General features: G+C 38.1%; 1 protein-coding gene across 1 annotated transcript in view; it reads right to left on the bottom strand.

The window, feature by feature from the left end:
- Nucleotides 1-7,367: 7,367 nt before the first annotated feature.
- Nucleotides 7,368-14,641, bottom strand: part of hcn1 (hyperpolarization activated cyclic nucleotide-gated potassium channel 1) — a 77,263-nt gene continuing 69,989 nt past the window's right edge. The window contains exon 7 of the mRNA XM_016674769.1: nucleotides 7,368-12,902. Within this exon, the coding sequence (XP_016530255.1) occupies nucleotides 11,833-12,902 (1,070 nt within the window). The 3' untranslated portion in view covers nucleotides 7,368-11,832. The remainder of the gene's footprint in view (nucleotides 12,903-14,641) is intronic.

Raw genomic sequence — 14,641 nt, 5'->3', positions numbered from 1 at the left:
AAATCTTAAAAAAAAAAAAAAAAAAAAATTAAGTAAACCTTCCAAAAATATATTAACACTGTAAACTTTAAACACTTTTAAATTATTAAAATTGTACAAGCACAGATATTTATCCTGATTTAATCAAAAGTAACAGATGCAGTAGCATTAGCAAAAGAACGAGACGTACCATGATAGAATAATAGCCTCATTTCACATTTTATTTCGGGAGACATGAAAATGAAAGAGAGAACGCTTACGTCGTCTAACAGACGGTTCGGGATTCCACAGCTTAAGTTTGACAGGCTGCAGAGGTCGCTCACTGTTAATCCATTAAATTACAAATACATATTTTGCCTGTCTGAGCATGTTCGGTCTGTCTCTCTAATTCCTATACTTTTTTTTCCCTTTTGTTTTCTCCCTGCACTTTCCTTCGTTGTTTTATTAGCTGCAGCAGTTCTACAACCTGATCAAATTTTTGTGTTGATAAAAAAAAAAAAGAGAGAGAGAGAGGATGGAATAACAGAAGAAGCATCATATTACCATTAATGTGGTTATGGAAACTACAACAAACTGTCAAGTCATAAGGGATTTGCTCTAATCTGGCTGGGTTTAATGATGGACGGATTACTTACTGCCAGGCAGGGGGCTTTAGGTGTCACATGTCCATGGAGTCTGGGACAGGGACAGGACTCCACATCTATGGGAAACCTCTCACATCCGTTTGCCCTCTGACTGACCAGATTAGTTTTCTTTACTGACATTGACCAACCAAGATGTGAGCTCATCTACATAATGTACCTGGATTAATAATCTGAACTTTCACCCACGCTGTGCTCATTTGATCAGGTGCAAAAATCCTGACATCTTCAAATCTCACTTCCTGTTGTAATTTGCACCACAGCAGTGCCGATATCTCCAATGACGTTAGAAGAACTGAAAGAACCGAAGATTATGAGTACCATAGAAAAATATTAGAGAAATATTATTATTTTTTTGTTGTATTTGGGCATTTAAGTGTGCATCCGTGCATAGGTAATATGAGACTTTCTCAGAACTTAGTTTAAAAACAAGAAGTTCTTTATTATAAAACAGACCAGATAATCCCCACTGTGTAACCTGATTACCACTTTGGCAATCTAATCAGAATGACCATTAATCTTCTGAAAATGTCAAACCCGTCTGTGTGTGTGTGTGCAAGCCCTGCCGTAATGGGTAATGGGAAGTCTAGGAATTAATTATTACACATATCCTCTCTACAGTTAAGTGGGAGCTCATTACACTGTAAAATGACTGACGATAAGAAGAATGCTGATGGGACAAGTGGTGAGAATTGTGTGCAACATAAGAAGTTGTTAAAGTTCCTCTGGAAGCCTGAGATAAGACATGTCTCCTCGGGACGCACTCGAACATGGAAAGCTAAAATTTGGAAGTAAAATATTTAAACCCACAATATTTACGGTGTGGTGTTTACCTATGAAAAAAAAAAAAAACACAACCCCCTACCCCCCAAAAAACTCACATTGTTATGTTTTCTCCCATTGGGAGTAAGATAAAAATTTTCACCTCCGTTATTAAATGGTGTCAATGTTTTTAATTCAAGTTAAGATTGTTATCTACAATTGCGAGACCAGGATAGCTAAAAATATCTGGAATATTTGTGTTTCATCTGTCACCAGCCTGCTTTGGCTTGGTTTCCCTACCAGGCTGCCACGTCTGGGAAAGTAATGACTCTGCATTTTCAGAAAGATGGGGAGAGGAAGGGTGAATGTGTCCATCAATAGAACAAGGTATCATCTGCAAAACAGATAAGATGAATTATGATCAAACACGACACAATTTAATCAATGACTGTCTCTTAAAAATGCAACTATAGATGTAAGCAATAAGCAGTTTCGTTAATAAAATACAGATATTAGTCCCAAAACCATAAGAATAACTAATTACTGAAAATGCAAACCGAGCTTTTATGTCAGTCATGCAGGTTAAATATACAGTCATATTCAATAAATTTGGATGTTAATTCAGTAACTCATTTCACTGAGTGAAACACATGAGATAATTACACACACTGATGTTTTGAAGGTTAATTATGATTATTTTCTGCTAAAAGCTAATTAAAACATGACATCTAAGACTAGAACAGAACATCTGACCACTAAAGAACATATTTATAACAGAAATGCGGGCTTAATGAAAGTGTGTTTAATACATGCTTAACGGTTGCTATTTTCAAAAGGTAGGCTACTTTTACTCTGACAAACAAGTCCCAGTATAACACGTGTTTGCAATGTTTTAAATATGGCTGCCTATGAAGACTGAAAGAGGAATCTTCCACACAATAATTACTGTGGCACAGACTTTTTCCATACAGTTGCAAAGTCATTTTTTTTAACAGGGAGACTAATGCCAGGCCATGCCCACCGTTCCAAACTTCAACAAAATTTGCACTAACATCTCATTCAGTATTTGAGATTTTAGAAACACAGCATGAATCTAACCTCATGGCTCTTGCTTCAACCCTGTTTGTCCAGTTATTGTCAATTTAACTCATGCCGTAAGTTAAAGGTGGTAAGAAACATTTTCCTGATGTAATGTTTTACACTTATTTTTAGAACAATGATTACTAATCAACTCTGGAAATTACTCTGTCTCTCCAGGGGGACTTATTTCAGCCTGCACAGAGTGGGCGTAATCTTTTATTGACTGTCAGACAGCATCATCAATAAACTGAGTCCCAATTCCTAATATTACTTGACAGTATTTCCCTTCTTGCCATTTCCCTTCAGTGATTCAAAATTAGACACACATTTTTTTTTTTTTTTTTTTTTTACCTGGTCAGGGGAGGAAAACAAGATGCACGAATGAGCTTCAGCACAGAGAAATCCCTCCGGTGTAATTGATTGACAGACCTGTCTCATGATGACAAACAGAGTGTGCTGACAGTTCATCAATAGACTTCAGTGTGGTGAGCATTACCCTCCTACAGGCCACCCCAGAGCGGGAGCAATATCACAAAATTCATTTAGAATCTTAGCAAATATCGATCTAACACTGGATAATTTAGATTTTGTGTTGATAGCAGTCAGCTTGTTTCATTTACAGATTATCTGTTTCTGAAAACAGATTATGTTTTTGTGTGTCTGTTCTGTGTGCGTGCAAGAAGCGTGACATGACTTACAAGACGACCAGAATCCTCCTCCGCGAGGTCACCGCAGAAGTCCAGCTGTCATATCCGAGGTTAAATGCTAAGTGAAAGCGGGTCATTTGGAAAGGTTGCAGTGACTCACCACACATGTGGACATTCCAGATGAAGCGTCTTCCTTTTTCAATTATTTCCTTTTTCTTTCTAAATTCTTATATTTAGCAAATATAAATAATTGTGACCATTCTAAAACATGGAAAGTTTGCTCTGATTTAAATGTTATGTTTCGTTTTCTAATGTGTATGTAAATAGCCAGTTTTGACTGCATTTTAACAACACTGAACAAAGCAATGAGCAGCAAGTCAATATGTGTAATGAACGATTTCGTGAGTCTCTATGTGTGTTTCTTATTTAATTGTTCTGTTTTCGTGAAGCACTTTGAGATCTAGATATCTGTGAAAAGTACTATTTAAAAATCCAATTTTACTTACAAAAAAATGTTTTCAGCATCCTTCAGGTAAGGATGCTAAAAAGCAGTCGAGATGCCTCCAATTCTGGTTTCTCAATGAAACCTAAGTCTTCTTGTGGAGAAACATGATCAAAACTGAAAAAATAAAAAATAAAAATTTCATGTACATTATGAACTTTTTAGCTGTGCAATTGAAAGAACTGTTGCCTTGCAGTAAGAAGGTCCTGGGTTCGATTCCCGGCCCAGGGTCTTTCTGCATGCAGTTTGCATGGTCTCCCTGTGCATGCGTGGGTTCTCTCTGAGTACTCCAGCTTCCTCCCACAGCCCAAAACCATGACTGTCAGGTTAATTGGTTTCTCTAAATGTGTGTGTGTGTGTGTGCATGGTTGTTTGTCCTGTCTGTCTCTGTATTGCTCAGTGACAGACTGGCAACCTGTCCAGGGTGAACCCCGCCTCTCACCCAAAACGTTCGCTGGAGATGGGCACCAGCAACCCTCCCGACCCCACAGGGACAAGAATGTACAGAAAATGCATGCATGGATGGATATGAACCTTAATGAAAATGACAAAGTCCAAACAGGAAGTGGGTGTTACCAAGAATTCTATCAAAGAAAAAAAAAATGTTTCAATTTAGCTAAGGGAAATGAAAACTGATCTATTATATAAAATACCCTTAAAATATTTTGAAGTTTGTGATTGTAACAAAATACAATGTGAAAAGGTTCCATATAGCTGTGACTGCCCTACATACAGTAGAAGCTGCTATTTTCAAACAAAACCGAGAACAACTTTTCCCAGCTTTCTTTGAGGCCGCTCAGACTAGAAACAGCCTTCCACGATGGCTGGAAGACGTGACAGAGGTAATCGTGACAGACTTTTCAGTTGTCTCCGACTTCAATATTGAGCAGATTCTCCTCCCGCTGTGTCCTATCCTGAAGAGGATTTCCGACATGCTGACTTCAATTCCGCTGCATGACATTACAACCTTTATCTTTTTTGCAGTTCACGCAGGTTACGTAAACAGAACAAGATTTACCAAAATTTAATCAAGTGCTCTTCTTTTGTCTTTTGGTGGCTTTTGAACAAAAAAAGCGCGTTTTGCCGTCGCAGACAGGTGTAGGGATAAAAATAATTTTTCTTCCTCCCTACAACAGATAGAAAAAGAGTTTTGAGGTCAGGCTGTAATCAGCCGAAGGATTGTTTTGCTAGATATATATATATTTTTAAATATGTAATTTAAATACAGATGTATAAAAAAAACAGAGAAGGAGAGTGGGGAGGTCACACAGCAGCTGGGGAAGCTTTGGTGTTGTAATCACTGTCACTGTTTTGGCTTCAGGATGTTTTTCTCAGCGGGCTGGATCACTGTGCAGCTCAGTGTTTTCATGGATACCATGCAGGCAAACACAATGGCAAAGCTAATCTGACTTGGGATGGAGGGAAGGTATCCACCGTACAAGCTGTCAGGTGACTTTGGGTGAAATGGAAAATGAATGGGCAACAAATGAATCACATCCGAAGTCTAAAATTCCTCGTCTGTTGTTTGCAGGTGGTATGACCTTTCAGGGGCACCTTAGGAAGCCAGTCATGTCTTAATGTCACTGGAGTCTGCAGATAATCGAAGGAGGGGGAAATACAGTGGAGGCAAGCAACTTTATACTATATTGATTTCTGTGGCTTGATAGAGTTAGACCATAGGGCCACAAGAACGGTAACAAAATTCTGTTGACGTCTTTGTGAAAGTTATCTAATCTTCAAGCTCTCCTAAAGCAATCAAGGCTCTGCCAGTTGTTACCAAAGTCTACAGCCCAGTCTGACTGGAGTTTTCCCCAATTATAGATTGATTTTTGCATGACTAACCCATTCTATGTCAAACATTTAAGTGCATCTTCAAGTACAACTGGGATTGTATTTTGACTTATACGACGACTTCCTTTCCTTCCTGACCTTTTCTAGTTCAAAGACCGACCCAAAAATCTATTTAAATTGTTTCAAAATTTGTCCAAGCTATCTCTTAAACCATTGTCAGTCTCTATGGGGAAACTTTTTTTTTTTCTGAAGGTCAGTGCTGAATAAACAACTATGGCATGCACATGAGAAGTACGTTTGGATCATATTTAAAGATTATATAAACATCAAAGTGCATTTTGTCAGAATTAAATTCTGAAATAGCAATGTCAAAGAAATGAGAAGCACTAATAAATCCAATTTAGTTATATTTAAAAGAAAGCAGTACCTTATTTTTGTTTGTATGCTAAGAGATACGGAGCAACATTTACAATGTTGCACATATTGGAATAAAATATTCCTATGCAATGGTTGCAACAATGTGAATTAGGACAATGATTTATTTCGACAGAGAAAGCATGTCTCTTAAAGACATTGCAAGAAAATTTAAACCACAATAAAAAAAAAGTAACGAATACGAAACCTAATTTTTGCTAATTATTGGCAACAGATGCAGTTTTCAATTTTGCCTGGCAGCATTTCTGTTTTAGCTGCTTGCAGAGTCCCTAATTAGTTTATTTATTGCCCCTCCAACAGTCTGCACAGAGTCACAGTTGTAGGACTGTTGCCTTGTGGCAAGACAATCCTGAATTTACATCCAAGTTGGGGCCCGTCTGCATGGAGTTTGCAAGCATTACATTTGCAATATGTATCTGGTTGTGTTTGACTGTATTTTTATTCCTAAATGTACCTATGGAAAAAATATTTTCTGTTCAATGGAATAAAATGACAAACATTTTGACCAAATTTCAAAAATTTACACTGAAGGCAAATTTAAAATAATACACCTTTACCAAAACATCAAGCAGGTCAGATTACCTTAAGTTACCCAAAGAGGTCCCAGGTGAAAAAATTTAAAAAAAGGAAAAAAAAAAGCCCTCAATCTTGTTCTGTTTTTCTTCCATCGGATAGAGAGAACATATTGAGGTTTGATATAAATTATGCTCAACAAGACTAGCATCTGTAGGAGTTGCAGTTTCTGGCCGTCTTCACTGCTAAAACTCACCAGGATGGATTCTCCTCATGAGGGTTCAGCTGCCCGTCAAGCTTAGGATTTTGTAGATAATGAACAGAAACCCCTCTCGGCCATAATCACCTTGTCTGTAACTGCTGACACACACACACACACACTCACACACACATATATAGCCAAGACACTCTGTGAACCTCTCGATCACTGCTTCACATCTAAAAATACTCCCGGACCTTCTCCTCCAATAATCAAATTGTAAATGAGTCCACGATCTGCCTGCATGTTTTATGCAACAGAATGAGTCACACCCGATTTAAATGACAATATGTCGTTTATTTTCTATATTTTCAAGGTTTATTATTTACAAACAAAATAAATGAAAAAAAAAAATCAAAAAGAGTTTTTGACAAACACTGTTTGTCTGCATATTATCGTAAGAAAGTTTACATTTATCCTTCTTTCTTCTGTTATAAGCAACCACCAGACAGTTTGTTTTCTCTAAGCCTCGGATTATCTGAATAAGCTGAACAGTGACCATGTGAGCCGGGGTTGCACAACTCACATTATCGGTAAACATAATGAAACCTGTGATCATCAAAACCAAAGAAAAATCTGGTTCATCCTACATGAATGTTATCAGTTGTTTTTGGATCTTGCTCCATCTCTCCCCCACCCCCGTCCCCCAAAAAACACCAACAAACCCACAAAAAAGAAACATACATAAATAATATACGTGCTGGTTTGTTGACATTCTCTAAATTCCTAATGTGTAAGCTCGTTATTTTGTGTTGTACGTCACTGATAATGCCCGTTCCGGTATGCTAGTTAGTAGCGATTTGTTTAGTGAAGAAAAAAAAAAGAAAAAAAAGCACATAGTCGGGAAGCTCTCCCTCCAAAGGCAAGTATCAAAAACAGCACAAACCAACAGTGCTGCAATCCATCTCGACTGTGTACTAGTTCCTATACACTATGGCATATTCGCGATTAAGCGCTCTCCGTTGCAAATAGAACACCTCCCCACCCGCTCCCGTTTAGAAACTCAAACAAGATGAGGGCAGCACAAATTCTCAGGGATACCGCTCCCTTTTCCATCTCATCCAGCGCCTAACCTCGCTGAAAGAATCCCTATCTCTTCATTAGTAAGTCAGAAAGTGCAATTTAAAAACAAAGACAAAGACTTTGAATGTTTTGCTTTGGCCAGTTTCTTCTCGTGCATCGGTACTCAACCTTTTACATCAGTGGCTAGCTACAAAGAAAGGTATAAAGGTGCTCCAAATTTATACAATGTCTCAAGTCTGTGATACATCTGCAAGTCTAAAGATTGCACTTCTTCTTTTATCTGTACATTACCTCATGACGTTTCTATTTGAGTTTTAGAAAATAAATTAATTTTAAAAAAAAGACCCGCCTCCCCCAGTTTTCACCGTAAGTGAAGACACCAGCTGCACACGTTGAGACATTTGGCCATCGTCATTGTCATTTCCTTTCTTGTCTAAAAACACTGAGACACAGAACACACACACACACACAGAGTATAGTAAGAGTGAACGCGCAGCCGTGTGCAGAAGTGACGCTAGTGTGCGGCGGGGCTCATGCCCGCAACGAAAAGGATGGAACATGGCGATAGTTTTAGGCACAAATACTTCAGACCGTCAATGCAAAAAAGAGTCAATGCTTGTGTTTCAACACACAGATAACATCTAGGCAGAAGGACAGTGAACAAAAGAGAATCTAACATTAACATTTAACGTCAACATTTTCGAGATAGTTTCTATTTAAGTTATTTGTGACAACGCATGCTTTCGTGACAGTGGTGGGTTGACTGCATTAGTGGACTATCGACAGTCTGGGGTGAAGACTTTTAATCTTTTAAAACAGTATCTCAACGGGCTTAGTCACTGTGAACTGATGAGATATTTGGTGCCATGAAAGCGGCAGTTCCGAATCTAAACTGACTGAGAATTTGTCACATTTGATTAAGGAGAAAGCAGTAAGGCCTTGAGCACAATGTGCAACCTATTGGATGTGCACGGAATGGACCTGCAAGCAGCTGCTTTTATTGGAGTCTTCGGATAGTCCTGTGTTATTCTTGCTTAACTTTATACTTTCATGCCTCAATCTCCGGGTCAGTTTAGAGTACCTAAGCCCACACAATGGATTTACATGAGACAGAAACCTTAATGCAAACCAGCTTTTGTTTACCATCCAGTCTTGATCTGCCCCTTTTTACCCATTGATACAATGTCCTGAGGTCTTCATAAAGTGTCTGTGATATGCTTTAATTAAAATACACCAATGTTACAGTACCAAAACCCTCTAATATTGCCCGTCTTTTCTTTTTAGCTCTTGACTTTACTTCTCCTCTTTCTTCTGCTGGTTGTGTGTGTTTGCCTGTATACACATAGTGTTGCATGAAGTTATGTAGCATTAGTATTCAGTCTGACGGCTCACACCATCACAGATAGACTAGGAAATGTCAAACTGTTACAAAATATAGTTTTGATCTAAAAAATTCGCATCGCTCTTATCTGAAGTTCAGTCGGCTGGTAATTATCCATTTTTTGGAAGAGAATCATAGCAAGTTATGTCATGTTACGCACCTCAAATGTGATTACTAGAAACCATAAAAGTCAGTCTGCTGGTGAAATATCACATCATAATTTGCATATGATAAACTCTGGTCTTTACAGTTGGTTTATTGTTCCGTTTCATTTGTTAGGAACTTTCCAGTTTATTTTAATCCTCATTATTCTTCAATTATACCGAATACTTATTGTAATGTTGGTAGGTCCTGTGAACTACTTAGTTCGTAACAGCAAGTTTTATCATGCAAGATAACCTTTTACCTTACACGTCGCTTGTTCCATAAGTTCAACATTCAGATTTTGAAAAATATAATTTTTAAAATCGTAAAATTGTTATGCACACTTAAAACTGAAGGTCCTTTTCTTTAAATCAAATGTTGGATTCTATGATGCTGGTGCAAGAATCTAGTAATTTAAACCAAACTCTGTCAAAAATAGTTGTGTAAGAAAATATAGAATAGTTTAACTGTCAGAGCTAGGGAATAAATTTAGCATTTTGTTACAACGTGAAACTTGGTTTGGTTGAAATGTACAACTCAAAATGAGATTTATATTCAATTAAAACCTAAATATATTCTCATTTAAATGAGTGCAGCCATAACAGTAATATGGCAACACATTGCAGGATGCTTGAGTGCCAATAGAAAAAACTGAGTGAGAAAATGGAAAGTCAGTGGGAGCTTCTTTATGCCTTTTCAACAAGTCGTAATAAGAGGAATGCATTTTTATATCTCATTAAAACGAGAAATTCTGTCATTTTAACGAGATATAACACTTGTCTCGTTAAAACAATTTATCTCATTTTAACGACAAACTGCTCCTGAATATATTTCCTGGCTGGGCAGCTAAACGTTTCTGAAAGGAAAGAGACAAAAAGGAACCATACTGTGGTTATCGGGTAAACCTTAGCATCACTAAATCTCTTTCAGAGGAATGAAATTAAAAAGAAAATGTCAAAAGGTAAAATTGTGCTGCATAACTATGTGAATGTGAGTGGGTTGTGTTTCTACTTACAGTTCACACGAAAGAAAACACTTTTTTACTTGAGATAATATCAACCCTTTTGCCAGCTATGTAGTTAGCATCAGCTATTGCTAGCTTGCCATGCTCTTGTAAACACAAAGGGTCAAATAGAAAACCTAACCCAGTTCTCTAATTCAAACACGACATCTAACCTTGTTGTGTTAAATAAATCAATGGCGATACTGGAGTATATCTGATCCGGTTCGCAAATAGGGGACAATTTAAATAATTTTTCAAAAGCTACAATAAGTAAGAATGAAAATAATATTTCTGGCCATGAATATGAATCAGTAATGCTAGCGAAATCATTTTAAAACTGAAATTGGAATAATGGGGAAAAACTAATCCACTTTGGATTGAAAGACAAAACTCAAGTTCTTTAAATTACTGATCCAAAAGATATGTGATGCTAGACCTAAATATAGCAAACAACCAGAGAAGAGAGAGGGAATCATAAATGTCCTTTAAGCCAACATTTCTCTGCCTCATGTCCTGCTAGTTTTTGCATTAAGGTTTGCTCATCTCTTATGAAACATACGTATTTTGTCACTTAACCTCTGTCGCATATAGATGATAGAAGTAAGACATTGTTATGATAGAGAATGCACAACACAGTATCTGTAAATCCTAGATCTACAAAACTATTTACAGCACACATATAGGTATTTGTTATGTCACAGTCTATTGCATAATGGTGATAATCTTTAGTTTATAAATATTATAAATATACACAGAATTTTTTTAAGCAACATTATGTAAGATCTCAACCATCTGAAATCAAAACTAGAAAAAAAAACAAAACAAAACAAAACAAAACAAAAAACAAGATCATCCATCAATATCCATCTCCACACTCTTGCTTCACCAAAGAAAGAAGCATTTCTATTACCTATTCCCTTTGGACCCATAACACTGTCATGGTTTGAATGTGAGCCTGCCTTGGGGATACAACGGCTCAGAAGACTGTATTCTCATCTCTGGGAGCAACGTAATACACGGTTACAGTATTTATTCTGATCGCTCAAGCAAGTCTCAGTAAATTATTAGGAGATTTAATTTTTTTTAATAAGTATGTGCATTTAGAATTTCTTTGTCAGAGATAATTGCATTAATAATTGCACAGTGATGCCTAAAGCTGCTTAACAGGAGAAAACATTTTTCCTCTTCATCAGGTTAAGAAAAAAATCCATATTGCATTCCAGTTAGAAAAGAAAGCAAAATGACAGGAAAAAAAAACAAAAACAAATAAAAATAATTTCAAAAAGTCATACATGATATATCATTTCATATATTTCTTAGAAAGGAAGACTCATTTTTATACTACAGCTTTAAATTGCCTTTGCCAATATTGTAGTTAGATTTTACCCACTTGCACCTGCATACATCCACACTCTCAAACATCCATTCACGTGTATCTTTTAATATACATTCTTAAGTTTAGGGAGACAAAAATGTCTAAAATATTATACAAGGGCTTATATACATATAAGATTTGTATGAGGTTACTTTAGAGGAAAGCTGGAGAGAAACAAATTCAGAAATTCCTCGTTTTTGCCTCTTTTGTTCAATACCCATCCTGAAGATGAATTGAAACACATTTAAGTTTAAAAAAAAAGAAGAAAAAAAGAAAGTAAGGGAAAGATGTATGGAATCATAAATTTGATGCGAAACGCATTTTGTCTTGCTCAGTCTCTGTACTGCTGAGGACAGAATCTCTTCTAGATCCAGGGGATTCCCTGTGCTGGGTCGAGGATGATGATGATGACGCCGCTGCCACCGCAGCCGCTGCCGAAGCGGCTGAACGCACCGGGGGCAAAGCTCCCGACGACATCTGGCGGAACAGACTGACCCGCTGGGGCACTGTAGTGCGAATGCCACCTTGTAGACTTATTCCCTGGATGGCTGCTGCCATCGGTGGGACCATGGAGGCCAAAGACTCCCCAGAAGCCGGATGAGCTCTGGGCCCCAGAGGCGTGTCATGTGGCAGTGACGGTTGGGAGGCCGACAGGTGTCGGACATCTCGACTCAAGCTGCCAGACTGGAGAGCCTGCGTGCTCTTGTGGATGTCTCCCCGCTGAGGCGAAGGGACCTGCTGCTGTGCTGCCGAGGCTGCAGCGGCAGTCGAAGCAGCCGGCTGTTGACCGAGCTGCTGTTGTTGTTGTGTGGGTAGAGAAGGTTGGCCAATGGGCTGCTGGATAAGCGACAGCTGGGACGCTGTTGGTGAGCCATACTGGAAGCTTCGGCTAGCCAACGGGGTCTGAACGGGTGGGCTGCACATGGCCGCCGTGAAAGAGCAGGGCGACATGATCGCTCCCTGCTGCAGTGCTGTCTGTGATGAGGAATTCAGGTTAACCTGGGAAAGACTGGACGTGGGGAATCCCCCCTGCGCCGCAGCGGCGGCGGCGGCAGCGACTGGCAGCATGCGAGCAACAGAGGCATTGGCGATAGCTGAAGCACTATAGGTCATGGGTACAGAGGACTGCTGTAGCTGAGCGGCGCCAAAGGCAGTGGAATATGGCGGCTGGGCTGGTGAGTTAATAATGGAGTTTCCTGACATTGGAGTCGAGTTCATCCCGGTAACTGACTGCTTGCGGTCCACCATCATCACCATCTCTCTGTCCTGACGGATAATCTGCTTCAATATCTCGTTCTCCTGTGTGTTGAACACGCCGGCGTTCAGATCCTTCTGGAATTTCTGCAGCAGCAACGAGTTCTTCTTCCCTGTTGAAGCGCAATCAGAAGAGTCACCACATACAGCAGTGGAGAACTTTGGATACATAAGAGGAAAGCAGAACTCTGGGTGACAAAGATGCAGCTTGTATGCTTCGGTCATACCAAAGCATACCCATCTTCAATTTCTAACCTGCCACGAGGCCCGTTGCTTTAGCGGAAAAAAAAAAAATAAATTATTGTAAATGTTTTTGCTCAGAAGCTGCATCTTTATAGCCCACTAAGGACTGCTACATGCTACATAAAAAAAAAAAACAAAACAAAAAAAAAAAACTGAGAGACATTTTGACAGTCATGACTATGAGGAGATATAAAGTCTGAGAAAAGAAAAGGACATATAAGAGACAAAGATTACTGAAGGTGCGACATGATGACAGACTATGAGGGTGGTGAGGTCAAAACACAGAGGAGTTACGGATGATTTGTACCCACACACCACAATACTGGACACTTTATAAAGACAAGAAAACAGAAAATCTAACTTCTGAGAATGAAATTAAATCTCACTCTTTTGAATTACAATCAGAATTTAGCTAAACCACGTCACAGGGACATCTAGAATAACCACTATTGTTTAGCACAAGGAAACATTCTGTTATCTTTTATAATTGTATATTTATTGTTAATTAATGGAAATTAATTTAACTTATAACAGAATATGTCGAGTTAACTATTTCAACAGTTTTTTTGGTGTACAGTTAAATGATAACAGAAAATTTAGAAATAAATTTAGGGTTTGGCATAAGAACCATGTTTTTATCCCTTTATTGGTGCAGCTATTAATGTGGGTAGAGGGTTTTTTTTTTTTTTTTTTTTTTTTTTTTTTTTTTTTTTTTGTGAAACAAAGAGTAGCAATCATTTCTGGACACTATTGTATGTTCTGTAAGGACACAGAAAAAATTGTCCCAGTCGGTCAAAATGATTGAGCTATGAAAATAAATGGTCCTAATTACTTAACAGCAACCTCTTCTTGCTTCTAGAGGAAGCAAAAACAGAAGCTCCTAAAGACATCAAAATGTTATCTCTAAAATGACCAGATTTCACAATAAAGATATTTTTAGCATGTTTATCCTGAGTGACTACGTCTGACTGTTCTTAGAGGACGTGTTTCCTGTAATTATTGTTGTCCTTCTGTATTGACAGGCCATGAAGCATTGTCAGTAAAGAAGACAGAGAGGGCGTTCAGCGTGGTGAAGGCTTTCAATTCATCCAATCAATCATTAAATCCTGTCCTTGAGAGTGGAGAATTTCTTCACATAGTTTACCGTTTAGCCACATTTGCTGCACTCAAGACTGCTGGGGTAAGCCATGCATTCAGCTATAAGATATTGCTTTACGGCTGTAGCTGCAGAAAATAGATTGATGTCACTTTTGGAGCATTTTATTTTCAGAATCCAGTGCTCAGTTTGAAGCGGATAACTGGGATTGCAACGATTACTACGAGGTCGGGTAATAAAGAGCTAAAACAAACACCACAGGCTGACTGTTAATCTACTGTCAACATACAAGATGGCTTACATGGCAGTTTTAAAGACGAAAGGGTCAAATGCTGTAGATTAGGATGAAAATACATTTATTAATTATTTTAAGAGCTGTTTTCAACGTTTGTGAGAAACGCATTCAAACAGGGATCAGTTTAAATTCAGAAAAAAAATAGATATTTGATTTCATTGAAATAAAAAAAAAACCACTTTAACTCTATAACAAAATGTCACTATTAACTTTTAATA

The sequence above is a fragment of the Poecilia formosa genome, unplaced genomic scaffold (genome assembly GCF_000485575.1).
Source record: "Poecilia formosa unplaced genomic scaffold, Poecilia_formosa-5.1.2 Scaffold100, whole genome shotgun sequence".
NCBI classification, from domain to species: domain Eukaryota; kingdom Metazoa; phylum Chordata; class Actinopteri; order Cyprinodontiformes; family Poeciliidae; genus Poecilia; species Poecilia formosa.
The sequence above is the reverse complement of the archived record's forward strand: the minus strand, read 5'-3'. Positions and strand labels throughout refer to the sequence as shown.